Source organism: Adiantum capillus-veneris, chromosome 23 (genome assembly GCF_014529385.1).
Source record: "Adiantum capillus-veneris isolate H3 chromosome 23, ASM1452938v2, whole genome shotgun sequence".
Classification (NCBI taxonomy): domain Eukaryota; kingdom Viridiplantae; phylum Streptophyta; class Polypodiopsida; order Polypodiales; family Pteridaceae; genus Adiantum; species Adiantum capillus-veneris.
Genome location: NC_140953.1, coordinates 81163008 through 81183133, shown reverse-complemented (window position 1 = coordinate 81183133; position 20126 = coordinate 81163008). Strand labels below are relative to the sequence as shown.

The 20126-nt window shown below is 46.0% G+C and overlaps 1 protein-coding gene across 3 annotated transcripts in view; it reads left to right on the top strand.

Annotated features, from left to right (window-relative positions):
* Window positions 1-20126, top strand: part of LOC147428061 (cilia- and flagella-associated protein 44-like) — a 250945-nt gene that overhangs the window by 101449 nt on the left and 129370 nt on the right. For all 3 annotated transcript variants that reach the window (XR_015186080.1, XM_086497688.1, XM_086497687.1), the window contains exons 10-12: window positions 1315-1441; window positions 18778-18896; window positions 18985-19437. Coding sequence is in view for 2 of the 3 variants with exons in the window: in XM_086497688.1 (XP_086353814.1) it covers window positions 1315-1441; window positions 18778-18896; window positions 18985-19437 (699 nt within the window). In the remaining variant the exon portion in view is untranslated. The remainder of the gene's footprint in view (window positions 1-1314; window positions 1442-18777; window positions 18897-18984; window positions 19438-20126) is intronic.

Sequence of the window (20126 nt, the reverse complement as noted above, 5' to 3'; positions counted from 1 at the left end):
CCCCTCCTAGCATTTCACAAGAGTCAACATCAAGTTTCCCACATTCAAGGACTGTCCATTGAAGATACAGATGATCACGTCAGACGGTTTGTCTCATTATGCAGAGGGCGTGATCTCAACCTCCAAGATGTCAAGAAATGGTACAACCATTTGAGGTGAAGTACTTTACTGAGTGGGATACTTTGGAGATGCCTGTAGTGCCTTCTTACCAGGATACTATCAGGAGAAGGCCCTCGATGAATTGGAGAATATGTGAGACATTGGGGGAGCTCTAACCATGGCTAGGACTCTTGTTACTAAAGTACCCCAAAATCCTGGTAACTTTAGGATACCGAAGTGGGGTGGAGAAAGTTCTTCCCAAGCCTTTGCAACAAAAGCTGAGGGAGTCATTGAAGTAGGATTGCACTCCACGTTAGATGAATTCATTGGTGCCGGCACCTTGGTGATCATCTCCCATCTGTCTGTTTTGGAGACTACTTCTGACCCAGCTTGCCTTTTCCACCCCTATCCAATAAGGAGTGGAACCCTAGTGTGTTCAAATTGCCATGAATGCTCATCTGAGATTGCGGGCTCAGGTGGAATGGGCCAAAACTGAGTGTTTTTTCGCCACTTAAATAGTCTCAAGGTGAACCCACTTTTTTGTCTTGCAAGACTGGGGTAAGGATAGCGTTGATCACATGCATAAAAGAACTTTCTATTGTATTAAGGTGAACTCAGACCTTGACTTTTCCTGGGTTGACACAGACAATCACATAACATAAAAAATTATAATGTATTGTGGATGTTATGAATGATAAAAAACAGAAGACGTGTTATTTTAGTCTAGAGTGTGGTCTTTAAAGAATAAACATGAGAGAAAAGAGCTTGCTGGGGCCCAAACACGAAAAAGACATCCCACAACGCTAAAAATGGTTATTTTGGCCTGTCAACAGTGACCCCACCATTGACTTGCAAACCTGGCTAGAGCAAAATGTACTAAGTCATGGTATAGAACCACGTCGTGTAAGTTGTCTCGTACGTCGAACGTGAACAACATCTACTCCTGCTGTATCGCAAGATTTGATTAGGATAGCTTTGATCATATGCACATGATAGCTTCTTGTTGGCATAAATACATAACACAGAGAACAAATCCAACACAGAAACTGTAATAATATTATTACATTTGTTAGTTATCACTTTACATTTCCAAGTTTCAAATGTTCGTCTATACATAGAATTGACCTATAATGCATGACGAAAATGGTGTTAGTCATCACTTTATATTTCCAAGTTTCAAATGTTTGTTTATTCATAGAATTGGTTATGATGCAGGATGAAAATGGTGTTTTATGGAAAGTTCATGTGCCTTCATTTGAAGTTGAAAAGGTGCTTGAATTCCATGCGGGTTTCATAACTGGGTTGTCAGTTTCTCCTAGCAACCACTTTTTGGCTACTTCAGGTTCTGATTGCTCGGTAAACTTTTGCATCGTCACGCAGTTTGTCCTTTTCAAGCTTCAGATCAGTTTCCTATTCATTGGCCCATGTTGCAGAGAACATGAGTTGGGGCTTGACATCTCTATCCCTCACTCTGACATTCATCTCTCTCTAAAAAAGACATGCATGAGTGTATGTGGATCCCTATGCAGGCATTGAAACAATGTTGAATACAAAGGAAACATGAAAGAACTTGGGGGCTATCTGGGGATAATAATCTGTATTAGAGATAAAAATCCTCAATTGATTCTTGTCCGTGTCTTGTGTATGGCTCCTCGTTGATTCATGTTTGACTTCTTTAAATCATAGAGGCTCTAATAGTGGAGACAAATACAGGTAAGGCTCTTCCATTTCGAAAAAAAGCAGCAAGTGTATGCAAGGTGGTTTGCAAGTGGAGCAACATCAATTCTTTGGCCATCAAAGACAGTTGATCCCCATTATAGGACAGTTATTACTGGTTTCGCAGATGGTGTGATTAGGATCTTATCAAAGGGTACTCATCAATGGAGGCTTATTGATGCACATAAGCCGCATACAGTAAGAAGTTTCTTGCTGGTCTTTGACATCAAGAGTTGCAACATGATTGTGTTAAACTTTCCTACAATCATAATCATTCGATTTCAATTAACAAAGAAACACATAAATCTTGCGAGTGTTTAAATGTCATTAGATAATGAGCTAGGCATTAAATGTCATTAAACGTCATTTTATGTTTTTTTGATGAGGAACGCTAGATTTTTTCTAGAGAATAGAGGCTCCTAGAGCTCCTGTTCAATCCAAAACTTGGTAGAGGGCTAAAATTTTCTCTCAAACTATCCAACAGATGCCTTTCCTCTTTTTAGTTAGATAACATTTTTACTTTTACGTGAAAAGATTAATTTAAAACACCTTGTACTAAAGATTTTGGACTGCTATTCTTTGCTTTGAAGATGGATGTGACAGCTTTGAATTACACTGTCGATGGGGATCTTTTAGCAACCTCCTCGTTGGACTCAACAGTTTTCTTTTTTCACTCATCCAATGGATACAAGCCACTAGGGTATAATTCTTATATACAAAGAGAGGTTAACCATATATTTTATGTTTGTATTAATTCACGACCTAGGGTAAATCCCTTCCGTACAAAGGGAGGCTAACAACTATTCTAACATCAAAAGAGTGATCTGAAAGACATGAAATTTCCAACTTTTTAAAGTCTCTTTGTTATCAACTATTATGTCCAAACAAATTTCTCTTGGTAGATTTATCAAAGCGCTATTAAGTCCGAACAAATTTTTCTTGGTAGATTCATCAAAGCCCCTGGCCCAGTTACTTGTATTGATTGGTCCCCAAATGGATTGAATTTACTTCTTGGATGCAGTAATGGAAAAATCATGGAGATTGCTCGACCTGGTACCATTTGCAAACAACTTACTTGTGACACACCCTCTGCATCATTTAATAACTGTTGGCTTTTTCTGCAAACTTTCCACCCAAAAAGCTCATGTTAATTTTAGGCTGTGTTTAAGCTTTAGAACTTACAGGGATTGTTCTTTTAGCTGCATCTTTGGAGGAAATCATTATTGATCTAAGGTTCTGCACTTTGTGCAGAATGGAGTTTATCTAGAGGCAGAAAGGTGAACCAGCAAGCGGTTGTGCATCCGTAGCTCTCTTGGAGAGAGTGCGGCCTACATGAAGACATGGCTACACAAGGAGATGCCGGCTACTAGGATGTGCTCTTGGGTATCTCAACTGAATAACGACAAGATTGTCATTCTTGAATGTGGAATCTAGGTGAAGCATGTCGTAGAGGGAAACTCGCTGAAACCATCAATGTGTGGTCAAAGAGGCTTGTTCTTCTTTGTTGCTTGCAGACGGCTTGACAGATTGTGGGATGGGAGTAGTAGCTAGAAGAGACAATCCTAAAACTACCCTTTTGGTCCGTGTGAGGACTCCAACTGGTTCCTCTTATTGCTACAGCTTGTCTTCTTGAGCGACTAGATGGGTGGAAGGTGGTTGCATAAGGGTGGTACTAACTAATATCAAATTGATCTTTGGGAAGGTGAAGTCTGATAATAGTTGGCTCAAGCCCCGATTTGACGATGTTGAGTCACGTTGTTTTGGGAAATCCTTGGTCTAATGAAATAAAATGTTACACTAAACGTCTTCAAAAGGCCAAAATGACCTATGAGACCAAACCGATACTATCCAAGTGGATAAAATAAAATGTCTGGGTACAAAATAAAATGAAGTAAAATAAAAGCTGAAATGAACATCATTGTCCGAGGATGTCCGACATTGGGCGCTGTTTGAGGATGCACTACATCGGTCATTGAAGAGCATTGTCAATGTGTGTCTCTGTATATAGTTGTACTAGATGTCTTCCATGTAATGATCCTTGGTATTGGGGTAGTAGCAGCATGGAGGAGACCCTCGAGGAAGAGGACACTTGCTTTGATAGTGCCCATAATTGTAGCAGGGCTACAGTGTCACTTCACAGGACAGGCAGACAGTTGGACAGTTAGTTACAGTTGGTTTGGTTCACACTGGACGGATCCTCTGGGTTGGGGGGTGACACGTGGCAAGGTACCGACGGTGGTCTATTGGACATTGTGGCCAGGTCACCACCACCACTCAGTTTGGAGATATACTTAGTTGACTGGACATTAAAGAGCCGTTGGTGGCTCTTTATGGTTGTACATATGAGTAGTCGTTTTGGGGCCAGTGGCATTATCTTCACGTAGTCGTTTAGAGTGAGTCTATACACAGAGCATGTCTTCACCATCCCTGCACATCTGAGCCTCGACACCCCCATTGTACCTGTGAGTCCTGGGTTGGAGCTGAGTGTGCTGCCATGCCAGAGTCTGTATCAGTCTTTGAGATAGTCGAGTCATATGTTCTGGTCTGCTGTTGTGTCTTTGTGAGCTCTGTTGATGTCTATTGTTTCCCTTTTGTTCAGTCTGTTTGAGTGAGATTGTCACGCACATTGCACTGAGGACCACCCACTGTAGAGAGCACTACACATTATCCTCGCTACAGGTGCTCTCATTTTGGCGATCACGCTCGGACGTCAACTGAAATCTCACTCTGTGAGCTGCATCTTGAAGCTAGTTGGGTCTATCTAGCTTCGCTTACCTTGCCTAGCTTGGCCGACCTGGTCCAACTGTTCTCTCGCCCTGGTCCAACCTGTCCTCGTCCTTGGTCTAGACCTGCTCGACCCTGGTCTAGTCCTCCTCGTCCCTGGTCCAGCCTGGTCTAGTCACGCATGGTCTAGTAGAGTCTAGACCAACAGTTCAAGGTTTTCTTGCCCAAGGGTTGGTTGGATTGGTGGTCACTGCATGACACATACAAGGCGGTCAGTCGAGCGTCAAAGCGCACTACTGAGCCCTCTGAAGTACTATAATAGAAGACGACCTTTGGTACCTAGTAGAAGTCCATCAACCGCATCACCTATACCTCCACATATACCACCCATTCCTTCATCTGGTTCCATATCTTCCAGATCACCTTCTCCAGTAAAGCTCTCTCCTATTCTGCTACAACAGGCTACTGAGCAACATGCTCAGCAAGGAGCCATGGAGCCGTTGGCTAGCGTTTTCGCTAAGGTAAACATCAAGTTCCCTACATTCAAAGGACTTTCTTTAGAAGATGTTGACGACCATGCAAGAAGGTTTGTATCTCTCTGTAGGGGTCGTGGTCTTAACAGGGAAGATGCTTATTTGGTACTCTTTCCATCCACCTTGGATGGCTTAGCAGACCAATGGTATAGCATTTGCAGAGAGTCATTTTGCAACCTGGGCAGCATTAAGGCAACAGTTTTGTGCAGCTTTCAGGCCCGGTGACTACCAGGAGAAGGTGTTGGATGAGTTAGCCAACATGGTGCTCCAGCCAGAGGAGACTTTTGCAGAGCTTATGACTAAGACCAAGTCTCTGGTTGCCAAGCTTCCTTAGCAACCCGGTGAATTCATGGTTAAGAAGTGGGTGGAGAAGGCGCTTCCCAAAACTTCTCAACAAAAACTCCGAGAGAGTCTCCGACCCGACGCCACTTTGGAGGAGTTCATCGCAGTTGCTACTAGGATAGAGGGGTCTAGGAAGCTGTTCAACAACTCCCCTCACATAGAGACCCCCTCTGTGTTTTCGGAAAGTTTTGCTGATCCATTGACTTCTTTACGTAGAGAACTTGAAGCCCTAAAACTACAACGCGCTCCTCAAGAGGAGAAAAGTATCTCTCTTCGCCAGGAGAAACCCCCACATCTTGAGGCTTTGGATCAAATCAAGAGAGAGCTAGAAGAGCTTCGGTCTCAACAGGAGACTAAGGCTATGGTATGGTGCAACTCGTGTCGCTCTCCAGGACATCCTCCATAGGATTGTCCCCTTAGAGCTTATTGCCACTTCTGGGAGAAGTCTTGGCATGAAGACAAGGATTGCTATTATATCAAGGGATTACGGCAGATACAACAAAGTCTAGGTCCTTCTCTCCAACAAGGGATTACGCCTGCATCAAACCTGCTGTCACCATATAGCCATCATAACCCGATGCCACCTTTGCTGACAACACCTCCTATGCAAGGTATGCACAACAACTTTACATCCCCCAGCTTTTATCATGCTAGTACTCCTTCAGTTCCCCAAAGCTTCTACATGTCAGCATCCTGTCCAATGCAGCAAGGGCTGAGACCACCTCGCCCCTCAAATAGGCCAATTTTGTGCTACAGGTACGGGGAGTATGGACACTATCAGAGCAAACGTCCCTTACCAGAAGGGTCCCCTCCTTGGCGACATTGCCCTGAAGCTAAGGATCACTATAGTAAGGATTACCCAAAACAACGAGCGTCCACATCTGCAAGCACAAGCCAGAACCAACAGGAGTTTACATTTCCAAAGCTTAACCTCATCACAGTAAGCTCCATTCCACAGGCACCGCCTTCCACTCTTGTAGTTGCCTCTCAAGAAGGGTTGAAGCAAGTGGAAGAGCTGGCTAGGGTGCTCACACGGGCACAGAGAGCTGCTCTTGGCCTCAGCCTCCCTGGTGGTCCAATCTTTCCATCTCCTGTCACACAAATGAGTCAAACTCCAGTAGTAGCTGACAAACCAGCAGGTAGTGTCAAGAGCCAACCTACCTCGCCTCTATCAGATATTGATGGTGCCTTCATCGAAGTAGTAGAGGAGTTGCAGAAGCTTAAGATACTAGAGCAAGCTTTAATCAAAGGAAACAAGCCCACAACAGAGTCTATCTTGAAAAACACTTTTCAGCAAGTGTCACTGTACGACATGCTTCGACTTGATGCAAATTTTAGAAGTGACACCCTTTCCATCATCCAGTCTCTGTACCTTGGTGCAGGGCCTAGTGGCGGGCACCTACCTGTGCAGCCCTTGGAGTCCTACATGATTTCATATCCAGCTGCTCCCCTCACCGACTACAAAAGTCCTCGTGTCACTGTGTCTATTCTTGGGCATCAATTCTCAGGCGTCATAGTGGATGGTGGCTTTGGGATCAATCTGATGCCAGAATTTACTATGTTGGCCTTACGTCTGCAGCCTACCCGTCCTGCTCCATTCACTGTTACATTGGCAGACCAGAGGACAGTCTACCCTGTGGGCATAGTAGAGAAGGTGCCTCTGATGATACAAGACTTCACATTTAGCTTGGATTTTGTGGTGGTCAGTCTTCCTCAGGTGGAGGGAGGATTTCCTTTGCTGATTGGTAGACCATGGTTGAGGCATACTAAGGCACTTCATGATTGGGGCAACGACGCCATGTGAATACATACTCCTGGCTCCCCCATGCAACCAATTCGGCTCGAAGGAGGTATGGATCCAGTGGTTCATCACAGCTCATTGTCAGTACGGTCCAATCCTGACCCTGAGCAGCCCATTCCACCTGACGGGTCTGACGAAGACCTGCTGCAGTGGTTGAAAGCTACCGCCTCGATGCCATGCTATGTGGTCTCTATTCAAAACTCACATGTACCGGTAACACTCTCTCTTCCAACTCCTCAGGCAGACACAGATGTGAGAAGTCCTACACTAGACAGTAGTCCTACAGCAGACAGTGGACCAGTCCGAGACGTACGTGGGTCAGCCCCAAATTCTCATGATTCAGATGATCCTCCTATGGAAGCCCTCGGCCTCGGGGAACCTATCACACATCACCGAAGGGGGAAAAAATCTCCTCTGCATGAACTCGCCAATGATTCCCCCCTTCCTCTAACATCTCCCAGGTCGGATGTCCCGCCCACTCAAAAGCACTCTGTTATGTGTGTGTCTGAAGATTTACCCTTCGATGAGCTTCCACCAGGATGGTTACAAGAAGAGTATGCGGAGTTTCCAATCGATCAAACGCCAGCACATGATGTCTCGAAGCTCCAAGAGGCAGCTCATTTTTCAACTTCTGAAGTACCCTCCGCAGTTACACCTCCTGACCCTGTCAAAAAAGTCAACCTGGGCGACCTTGACAACCCTCAGCATGTCCTCTTAGCAGCTTGGTTACGGGAGCATCCCACATTACTTGACTAGGTAGTTTCTTTTTTTCACTCGTTTAAGGATCTAAATGGACTTGTAGGTGGAACTGCAGTTACAGCTAGATTCCCAGGACTTCTTCCAGAATTTGCTCCGCATGTTAATGAAATTGGGAGATGTATGGGTTTTGTGGTTGGAGATGCTGCGATTCTTGATGATGAGGATCGCACAATCTCCATAAGGATGGTGCTCTTCCCATCCTTGGCCGAAGAACCCTCCGCAATTTATTTCGCTCCCGACCATTCATGGGGGAGAAATTTTACAGAGGGTTTTCTTTATTGGTCTTCCTGGTCACTGCTTTGTTTGTGGCAGAAAAGGCCATGTTGCTGCAGATTGTACTTGACGCAGGATTTCTCCTGATCAAAGGCAGCAAGCTTCAAAACAAGATGCACTTCATGCGAATGGGGGATTGGAAGATCACTTGGTAAGGAGAAGAAGTGAAGCAGAGAAAGTTAGGAGGAAGGAAGGGAAGAAAAGAAGACGATGAGCTAGGAGAACAGAGGCTCCAAAGCTTGTGTATAGAAGAAGAGAAAATGTTTCTCCTCTCTCCTCGGATACTACTTCTTCACCAACTCTTCATGATCCGCCAGTTGATCCTCAGGGCAGTGGTTTGGATATCAACAGCAGTTCCGAAGGCATAAATTCAGCTTATGAGCGGCATTTTCCTTCTTTGGTAGAAAGTGCTAAGAAGTCTGCTGAGTTTTTGAAGACGCCTAGGAGGTCTTCAAGACTTAACCCCCATATCTAGCCTTGATTTGAGGCAATCTTGTATCTTAGATTGCCCTAGGTTTTTATTTTTTGGTGATACCATTTATGGTGTTCTCTCTGTATTATTCTGATGTAATTTTACCTGGGGGTCAGTGCCCTTGAGGTGATTTTAATAGAAAGATTTTTTCTTTTGGGGAAAAAAAAAAGGATGTTTTTGCTTGGTCCTACAAGGATTTGGAAGGGATCCCACCAGAATTGGGTCTCCACACAATCCCTCTGGTTGAAGGGGCTAAGCGTGTCAGAGGCTGAGCTTATAAGCTCAACACGAAGTATGCAGAGGCTGTCAAGTCAGAGCTCGAAAAAATGCAAGAGGCAGGGATCATTGTACCTGTGGAGCACTCTGAGTGGTTATCACCCATGGTGATAGCGCCTAAGAAGCAGTCCAATAAACTTCGGGTGTGTGTAGATTACCCCGCGCTGAATAAGGTAACTATTCCAGATGGTTTTTCCACACCTTTCATTGAGCGTGTGCTCGAAGATGTAGGAGGGCATGTTTTGTACAGTTTCATGGATGGGTTTAGTGGATACAATCAGTTGGGCATCCATCCAGGTGATCAGTTGAAAACGGCTTTTGTGACTCCCTGGGATATTTTTATCTACACTAGAATGTCTTTTGGGTTGAAAAACGCTCCACCTTCTTTCAATCGAGCGGTATATCTCATCTTTTGTCCTTTGCTTACGGATCATCTTTGCATCTTCATGGACGATTTTTTGACCTTCTCAGGTGCTCAATGTTCAACCCCCGTGGAAAATCCAGAGGAACACCTCGCTCAGCTCTCTGCAGAGAGGCACGGCTAAAACTCAATCCTAACAAATGTCACTTTTTGGTCACTGAGGGCACACTTCTAGGCCATGTGGTGTCTGCCAAAGGTTTAGCACCTGACCCAGAGAAGATAGTGGCAATCTTGAAGTTACAACCTCCCATCAATCCGAAATCATGTACAGAGCTTTGTAGGCCACTCAGGATATCATCGTAGGTTCATACGAATGTATGCACAGGTGGCTCAACCATTGACCCGACTCACTAGTGCTACACTGCCCTTTAAATGGTCAAAACCTGAGGCTGAAGCATTTGAATACCTCAAAAAGCGCCTCACTGAAGCACCTATTTTAGTGGCTCCAGATTGGTCTCTTCCTTTTCATGTGCATATGGATGCCAGTCAGCTTGCTGTGGGGGTTGTGCTGACTCAGCCTAGTAAAGAGTACAACCTGGATCGCCCTGTTCACTATGCAAGTCGCCTGCTCACCAAAGCAGAGCCCAACTACAGCACCACAGAAAGGGAAGGTTTGGCTATGGTGTATTCTTTACAAAAGTTTTGTCATTACTTGTTAGGGGTTCACTTCACTATCATCACAGATCATCATGCGCTACGCTATCTTCTGAATAAACCCCAAGTTGCAGGAAGAGTCTGGAGGTGGCTACTGATATTCCAGGAGTTCGACTTCGAAGTAGTGCTTAGTCCAGGCAAGCGGCATGTCATGGCCGATCATCTCTCTCGCATACACTCAGGTGAGTCCGAAACTGGGGTTGATGATGATTTTCCTGATAGTCATCTCTTTAAGGTCGACACGATCCCAGAATGGTATGGAGATGTGTTACTCCATGTGTTACATTTGCTTTCTACTGGCCTATATCCTGAAAATGCTTCTCCCTTGCAAAAAAGAAGACTCTTGTTGAAGTCTAGATCTTTCTCCTTGATTGGTGGACAGCTTTATAAATCGGGGCCAGATGGTGTGCTGCGAACGTGCGTCTCCCCTCATGAGGTAGACCACATTCTAGAGGATGCACACAGTGGTCCTACAGGTGGCCACTATCCCAGTCACATCACGACACAAAAAATTTTACAGACGGGCTTGTGGTGGCCCTATATATTTCGAGATGCTATTGCTCATTGCAAGATTTGTGATGTTTGCCAGCGATGTGCGCCTAAGCCTAGCAAGCAATCAAATCGCCCTCTCCAGGTATCTATGGCGTGGTTGCCCTTTGAGAGATGGGGTTTGGACTTTGTTGCTCCAGTTACTCCATCTGCTCAACCAGGCAATCGTAAGTATCTCTTGGTAGCAACAGATTATGCAACAAAATGGGCTGAAGTGGTGGCTACCATCGACTGCACAGCCGCCACTGTCGCAAAATTTTTGTATGAAAATATTTTTTGCAGGTTTGGGTGTCCTCTGGAAGTCACCAGTGATCGAGGTAGTCATTTTGTCAACGACTTGATCTCCACTCTCCTCACAAATTACAAGATTTTTCATCGCAAATCTTGCTCTTACTATCCTAGAGAAAATGGGCAGGATGAAAGCACTAACAAAGTACTAATCGCGCTTCTCAAGAAAGCTTGTCATCTGTATCCAACCTCTTGGGCTTAGGCTATCCTCGGCACAGTTTGGGCTTATCGCACCTCCTTCAAGGCAACCACTAACTACACCCCATTCCAGCTAGCTTTTGGCTTAGAGGCAATTGCACCATATGAGTTCAACTCAGGTTCAGCAAGAGTGGGAAGCGTTCGTGTCACAGCTGGGAGTGCTTCAACAAACCTCTCTCGTCTCTCAATGTTAGAAGAAAGCAGGAGATTAACTTCACATGCTCTCCAAGCCGAGCAGATTCGTCGCAAAGCGTGGCATGATCGCCATCTCCGAAGGCCGAAAATAATGCAGGGCTCCCAGGTGCTACTCTATCAAGCTAAGTATCTGAAGAAAGCTAAGAAGTTGATCCTAGGCTGGCAAGGGCCCTTCAGGGTACATGAGATTTTGCCACAGGGGGCTGTCCAGTTAGTCACTTTGGAAGGCGTTCCTTTGCCACTGGTAAATGGCTCCAGAATCAAGTGCTATTACTCCTCTGAGTAAACGGTCTGCAACTATTCCGCCATCTGTAATTCTATGTCCCATCTCTCTCCTCCCCACTATCTTTCCATTAGAACGGGTGTTCTGTTACTCTGTCAGTTTCTGCTCTTCTCCCCACTATCTTTCCACCAGAATGGGTGTTCTGTTACTGTCTCAGTTTCCGCTATGTCTGTAAGTTTCCACCTTTCCTCTAAGGTATCTTTTCTCCACTAAGTCTTGGCAATTGGGTATTGTCTTGAACTTCTTCAGTCCAATCACTCCTCCTCTAATTGTTTCTATCCTCAGTGTTATTTGCCGTTAAGTACTAAGGTCTTTCCAGTTAAGCTTCTAGTCGGAGTCTCCAAAGGTCGTGGTTTTGTTCAGTTTGAACAAGTGGAATCTGCTTAGATGGCGATTGAGAAAGTGAACGACATGTAATCAAGGACTTGATGAGGCTCACAATTCAATAATGTCTATGTGAAGAATATGGCAGAGTTTATGTCAGAAAACCTTCGGTCCCATTAGCAGTGCAGCTCTTATTCTAACTCCAGGAAGGGGCCATTAGAGCTTCTGTCCTTTTGCACTCGAAAACTTGCTACGAGTAAAAATTGCTTGCGAGCCTTAATCTCCTAATAGCCTTCTTTTCTCTAAGCTTCAACAACCAACATATCTAATTCTCCCATTCTGAATCTGTGTTGGTCTAATTCTCCCAATCTGAATCTGCAAGCAGAAACTTGTCTTCCTTCTCTTTGTATCTGCCCACTGCGTCCTTCTCTTCCCGGTGTATCTGCCCACTGCGATTCTCGCCCCTATTCTCTCCCTCGACCCTATCTCTCTACCCAACCTCTCGTCCCTACAATCTACCCAACCTCTCGCCCCTACTCTCCCTCACCCCTCTCGGCCCTACCCTAACCACCTCCTCACCCCTACCCTCTAACCTCGCCCTCACCCTCGCCCATACCCTATATCCTCGCCCCTACCCTCTAACCTCTCCCTCGCTCCTACCCTCTACTCTCGCCCCTACCCTCCCCCTTACACCCCCTCGCCCCTACCCTACCCCAACCCCCTCGCCTGACTTCCCTCGCCTCTACCCTCCCCTTACTCCCCTCGCCCCTACCCTACCCCAACCCCTCGCCTCGCCCCTACCCACCCTCTCCCTTCGTCCCTACCCACTCTCTCTACCCTCGCCCCTACCCACTCTCTCCCCTCGCTCCTACCCACTCTCTAAGACCCTCGCCCCTACTCTCCCTCACCCCTCTCAGCCCTCCCCTAACCACCCCCTCGCCCCTACCCTCCCCCTTACACCCCCTCGCCCCTACCCCACCCCAACGCTCTCGCCTTACTCCCCTTGCCCATACCCTACCCAAACCCCTCGTCCTCACCAATCCCCTCGCCCACCCTCCTCTTCTTGCATCCATCCGCCTGCTCATCGCTTTTTTGAAAGTGCCGCCTACTCGTCTTCCTGCTTAATCATTGCTTTTTTAAAGTGCAGCCTCTTGCGTAATCAAGCGTTTCCAAGTACAGCTTTCTGGGAAATATTTTTTCCAAGTACAGCGCTACATCTCTGAATCTGGGAGTTCCAGAGTTCACCCTGCACACTGGCCAGGCCAGGTAGCTAGCTTTACGATGGCTGGTACAAGCAAACAAGTTAGGAGGAAGAAAGCTCTCTCTCCACAGAGGCCAACTGAAACATCCCAAAGTTCTGCAGAGGAAGAGGATGTGGATACCTCCCGCCATGGCCTCACCGATGTATCCTCCACTGATCACAGTGATGAGAATTACAAGGCGTCCGACTCAGGCTCTGCTTCCGACTCAGTGTCTTCTAGCAAAGAGGAAGAGGAAGATAATGAACAAGAAGATGCTGTGAAAAACCAAAAGAAGAGGAAAGCCATCATGCAGGTACTGAGTCATCAAATTCCTTGGCGTCCTTCTTCCAAAACCCAAACCAAGTTCACTTTGAACTTCCATCTGCAGCAGCCTCATCCGTCTCTTCCAGAAGTCTTATCAAAAGACCAGCTACATACGCTAGGTCTCTCAGCATTAGCAGACACCGTCTGCCTTCTGATATTCCCATGGATATGGTGCATGCAGTTCTCAAGTTTTTTCCCAAAGTTAGAGGACACCCACTGACTGCTACACGCATTGGTAACGCTTTGGGGATGACAACCTTTCCTGCACTAAAACCGGCTACGAGAACCTATTCACAACTTTCGAAAGATGCGACAATTGAGGCATGCAAAGAGCTACTTAGTACGAGTCATGCTGACTATGCAAGGAAGAAAAAGCTCTGGGCCATTTTCAAGTACTACTTTTTGGTCAGAGATCCTAAAGTCGGCAAGGGAAAGGGCAGATGTGACGTGCCTACTATATTCTCGCACTGCGAAGGCCTATACTGCCTCATCCACACCATCCTGTGTGGCTTTCATCAAATTCTATTTACCTCTTTACAGTCGTGGGCAAAAAGATTCGGAGCTCAGGTGCAATCTGTGCAATCTAGCTTTCAATGCTTTGCAGCTCCCATGTTGGCTTGGGTCATTAATATACTTGTTAGTCCTATGGAGGTGGATGCGGATATGTGACGTAAAAGCTCTAAAGCAAAAGGGAAAGATATTGAACACACAATGGATCTCCCTGGGAAGCCAAAGAAAAAGAGGGCAAAGGTAGTGAAGGACACCGTAGAATCTTTAGTATCCCTGCCAGTTTCGGAAAGCCAACAGCTTTGAGTGAAGCAACCTGTTCGACGTTCCTCGCATTATGCCGCTACGGATTTCATGGTAAGTTCAGGTGGTGCAGATCACACTATGCATGTCACAATTGTGGCTTCTACAGTGTGTGTTCCTATCTCTATTGCTGCTATTTTTACCCCTACCACAGTGACTAGCTACCACGTCCCAATGGGAGTTGCTTCTTCTCCTATGCCTAGTCCTGCTACAACCACTCCCACCATCTCTACTCCGACAGAGAGGCATGCTCCCAGTCCACCACGAGTAGTGCCACTTGCCACACCAGTCCCACCAGCTGTACCACTTGCCAGCTCTCTTCACACGGACATTGTTTACAGTTTACAGGACCTTTCACAGGGTCGGATTCTACATCATTTTTTCGGCTATCTGAGGATATATTGCAGGAGTCTAGGCAAGCCATTGCCACCATTGAGCTTGGAGCAGAGCGTTTAGCAGCCACACACCAGCGTCACGCAGCTACTTACGCAGCTATGGAGGGATCTCTGCGAGTTGCTGAGAGCGCCATTGCCGATAGGGACGCCACTATTTTCGCACTCCAACAAGCCCTGAAGTTAAAGTCTCAAGTGATTAGTGACCTTCAAAATCAAGTACAAGGATTTAGAGAATTGCTCTTACATGAAAATAGGGCAACCCAGCCTACGATGATGGGTATGGGGTATGGGTGGACTGGAGCAGGTATACTAGTGCAGCATGCAACAACGGGTCCTTCTCAACAATTTATGGGACTTTACTCACAGACTCCAGTTCCCGTTGAGTACTACAATCAACAACAACAGTATCCTTCTCAGGGGTTTCAGTCGTCACCATTGCCTCAGATGCAAAATGTGACTTGTTGTGACGGAGTTGCTGGAGCACATCGCCATGGCTGTGTTACTCGACGTCCTCAGTACTCTACAGGACTGGTGCTACCATCTGCCCAGCAGTAGCAGGTGGCTGGTCCCTTGCCAGGGGACACACTTTCTGACACTAGAGCTCACATACAACAGGGCCCCAGAATCAATTTGATGGCTCCACCTCCAGAGGCTGATACTTCGGATGCAGTAGTGGCCACCACTCTATCTCTTGGATGACAGATTCAGGAGCTCACCATTGTACATATGAGTAGCTAGTAGTTTTCTTTCATCACCGAGACGGTGAGCGGTCTTGTGGCGGGCAACCTATAGCAAGTCTACAGTGTCACTTCACAGGACAGGCAGACAGTTGGACAGTTAGTTACAGTTGGTTTGGTTCACACTGGACGGATCCTCTGGGCTGGGGGGTGACACGTGGCAAGGTACCGACGGTGGTCTAGCGGACATCGTGGCCAGGTCACCACCACCACTCAGTTTGGAGATAAGACTTAGCTGAGTGGACATTTATGAGCCGTTGGTGGCTCTTTATGGTTGTACATATGAGTAGTCGTTTTGGGGCCAGTGGCTTATCTTCACGTAGTCGTTTAGAGTGAGTCTATACACAGAGCACGTCTTCACCATCCGTGCACATCTGAGCCTCGACACCCCCATTGTACTTGTGAGTCTTGGGCTGAAGCTGAGTGTGCTGCCACGCTAGAGTCTGTATCAGTCTTTGAGATAGTCGAGTCATATGTTCTGGTCTGCTGTTGTGTCTTTGTGAGCTCTGTTGATGTCTATTGTTTCCCTTTTGTTCAGTCTGTTTGAGTGAGATTGTCACGCACATTGCACTGAGGACCACCCACCGTAGAGAGCACGACACATTATCCTCGCTACAATAATCATCACAGCTGTAACACAAAATCGAGTAGCTGCGTGGCCAAGAAGGCAGACTGGGTGGTGGTTGTGTTTGCTCAGGGATGGAAGCTTTCCCCGTGTAGAAGCTCTAAGGTGGTAAAGATGTATTATCATAGTAAAAGCTTGGGGGTGGAAAATGAGCCTACATAAGAGGATCCGTCAACAAAGGAAGCATATGACTTGGGTGGCCATAAGGAGAAACTAGTTCGATGTGGGAGCAAACCCATGTTGAAGAGTAGGAGTGAGGCTTTGCTACAGATGTCGGAGCCCCTTGAGGTAGTAGTAGTTCTTTTCCTCATGTCCCCCTGTAGAGCAGGGCTACAGTGTCTCTGGCACATGATAGACAGTTAGTTACAGCTGGGTTGGAGTTCACATTGGACGGACTCTTGCTTGGGCATTGACACGTGGCAAGTGATATAGACAGGGGTCTAGTGGACACTGTGGCAAGATCACCACCACTGTAGTTCGGAGATAGGCTTAGGTGGATTGGGATATTTTGCTAGCCGTTGGTGACTCTTTAGAAAATACATATGTGTGGTTGGTTCGAGTATTCTCGAGTCCATGCACAACATGTCTACACCATCCCTGCACATTTGAGCCTCGACACCCGCATTGTACTCGTGAGTTCTGGGCGTGGAGCTGTGTGTGTTGCCATGCCAGAGTCTATATTGGTTCATTTGAGTTAGTCGAGTCCCCTGCTATTCAGGTTCTACTGCCGAATCAAGAAAAAGCACAGCAGTGCCCTAGCCGTGATTTCCCGACAGCAGTATGAACTTTGGGGGGAGAGACCAAATGGGAGCGGATCAATAGCCTTGGCCTATGGTTCATATGGTGGAACAGGGGCTTCACCATTTTTGAGGGTCAATCCAGGACTCCCTGGTGAACCTTAGATTGAAATTAGGCTTGCCACCAGACTTTACAATTGTTTGGTCTTGTCATGGATACTTTGCTTTGCAAATTGCCTATGACAGTGCGAACCTTCTAGTTGGGATTGGTTCATGCACTCAAAGGACAGTATGATGGCATCCATGGTAGTTCCAAAATGGCTATTTGACTGCACCAGGTTTTCATTGAGCTGCGTAGACCGGGACCTTTCTTTATGGTGGATCACAGCATTCACTGCCCCATTATAGATGGTATTCACCCCTCCCCCGCCCGGGGGGGTCTAGTGGACACTGTGGCAAGATCACCACCACTATAGTTTGCAGATAGGTTTAGCTGGATTGGGATATTTTGCTAGCCGTTGGTGACTCTTTAGAAAATACATATGTGTGGTTGGTTCGAGTACTCTGGAGTCCATGCACAACATGGCTGCACCATCTCTGCACATTTGAGCCCCGACACCCGCATTGTACTCGTGAGTTCTGGGCGTGGAGCTGTGTGTGCTGCCATGCCAGAGTCTATACTGGTTCATTTGAGTTAGTCAAGTCCCATGCTATTCAGGTTCTACTGCAGAATCAAGAAAAAGCACAGCACTGCCCTAGCCGTGATTTCCCGACAGCAGTATGAACTTTGGGGAGAGAGACCAAATGGGAGCGGATCAATAGCCTTGGCCTATGGTTCATATGGTGGAACAGGGGCTTCACCATTTTTGAGGGTCAATCCAGGACTCCCTGGTGAACCTTAGATTGAAATCAGGCTTGCCACCGGACTTTGCAATTGTTTGGTCTTGTCATGGATACTTTGCTTTGCAAATTGCCTATGACAGTGTGAACCTTCTAGTTGGGATTGTTTCATGCACTCAAAGGACAGTATGATGGCAGCCATGGTAGTTCCAAAATGGCTAATGGACTGCACCAGGTTTTCATTGAGCTGTGTAGACCGGGACCTTTCTTTACGGTGGATCACAGCATTCACTGTCCCATTATAAATGGTATTCATTTTGGAAGTGACCCCCCCCCCCCCCCCCCCCGGGGGGTCTAGTGGACACTGTGGCAAGATCACCACCACTATAGTTTGGAGATAGGTTTAGCTGGATTGGGATATTTTGCTAGCCGTTGGTGACTCTTTAGAAAATACATATGTGTGGTTGGTTTGAGTACTCTCGAGTCCATGCACAACATGTCTGCACCATCCCTGCAGTTTTGAGCCTTGACACCCGCATTGTACTCGTGAGTTCTGGGCGTGGAGCTGTGTGTGCTGCCATGCCAGAGTCTATATTGGATATTGGTTCATTTGAGTTAGTCGAGTCCCATGCTATTCAGGTTCTACTGCAGATTCAAGAAAAAGCACAGCAGTGCCCTAGCCGTGATTTCCCAGCAACAGTATGAACTTTGGGGAGAGAGACCAAATGGGAGCGGATCAATAGCCTTGGCCTATGGTTCATATGGTGGAACAGGGGCTTCACCATTTTTGAGGGTCAATCGAGGACTCCTTGGTGAACCTTAGATTGAAATCAGGCTTGCCACCGGACTTTGCAATTGTTTGGTCTTGTCATGGATACTTTGCTTTGCAAATTGCCTATGACAGTGCGAACCTTTTAGTTGGGATTGGTTCAGGCACTCAAAGGACAATATGATGGCATCCATGGTAGTTCCAAAATGGCTAATTGACTGCACCAGGTTTTCATTGAGCTGTGTAGACAGGGAGGTGTGAATTTTAGTTTGATTTTGATGATTGCAGGCTTTGAAGTCAATTGAAGAACAGTGTTGATTCGGAATATTTTAAACCAACAAACAGAATGTGTGTAAATATGTTTGAACTCTAGTTTTGCTTGATGATTTCAGGCTATGATGTTGATTCAACAATGACATTTGAGTTGCAACTTCCTGCCAAGTTATACGCTTTCTCTCCACCTGAACTGAAAGAACTCCCTCAGAAGGCTCCAAGTAGCAATAGAGCTAAGGTGAAATTGCTGGTTTTGCCTTACTGATGGAAGCATGGCACTCAAGCTGCTAATACGCATATAACAGATTTTGTTCTGTCAATTACAGGAAGAAAACACCTTGACGTGTGATGAAGAGACTGGAAAACTAATTCCCTCCCATGAAAAAGAAAATGAAGAAGGCAAACATGTTCAAGGTGAGAAATCTGGAATAGATGAAGACAGTCATGTCAACCTGCCACTGCAAATCAAGGATCAGCTTCTAGAAGAAAATAGTGCTGCACAGCCTAGACGGAAATCGCAAAATCCAGAGGTTGATTCTGAAGGAGCAAAACTGAATCAAACTTCTACCACATCAGCTGGAACTGTCCTGAATGAAGACTCTAAAAGAAGTACAGGGCAGAATGAATCTGGGCAAGTTGCATCATCAGCTTCTCAGAACACCTCCCAAGATGCGTCTAGGCATAGTGTTCATGAAGCTGCCCAGGAAGGCAACAGCTTTTCAGTGAGGGCCTTGTTATATACGAAGAGCAACCTGAACACATTTTATGTGGCATTAGAGGTAAAGACGATGAAATGATCATAATCAATTTTATAAGAGGTTTGTTTTCTCTTTTTGACCAAAGAAGGAAATAATTAGCAATGCTGTTTAAAAATGTATTTGATGGTTTAAAACTGTTTGTTCATAAACACTGTTACTTGGGAGTGTTTTATCCAGATCCAAAAAGCCAACAGGGACGACCCCCCCCCCCCCCCCCCCCCCCCCCCCCCCCCCCCCCGCCCGCACCTGGCGGCTTCCCTTCCTCGCTCTTCTCATTTTCTTTTTGAGAAAATTGCTCAAATACTCCAGAAAAATGTGAAAATTCTCAATTTTGCCTCAAGTTTCAAAAATTCCGAACATACCCCTCATATTATGCCAAAAATTCACAAAATGCCCCTGAAAATTTTCTAAATTTACGAAACCCTTGTTAATCTCACAAAGATCTTTAGAGACTTCCTATTTTGCAACTCTCCATAGTAAGTGTGATTCTTTCTCAATAGAGGATGAGAGAACTAGGATTTTCAATGGTATTATGGGCTCTCGAGATGAATGGCTCATTATTTGTCCACACAAATGCCTCTATTTGTAAGTGTATTGAGGAATTGCACGTCTAATACAGTTATGAGATAGCTGACTATGGTAAACAAGAATAAACTATGCAAAATTGAGGCAATTTGTTCAAATTTGGTCAAGAGTATTTCAATTTTTTT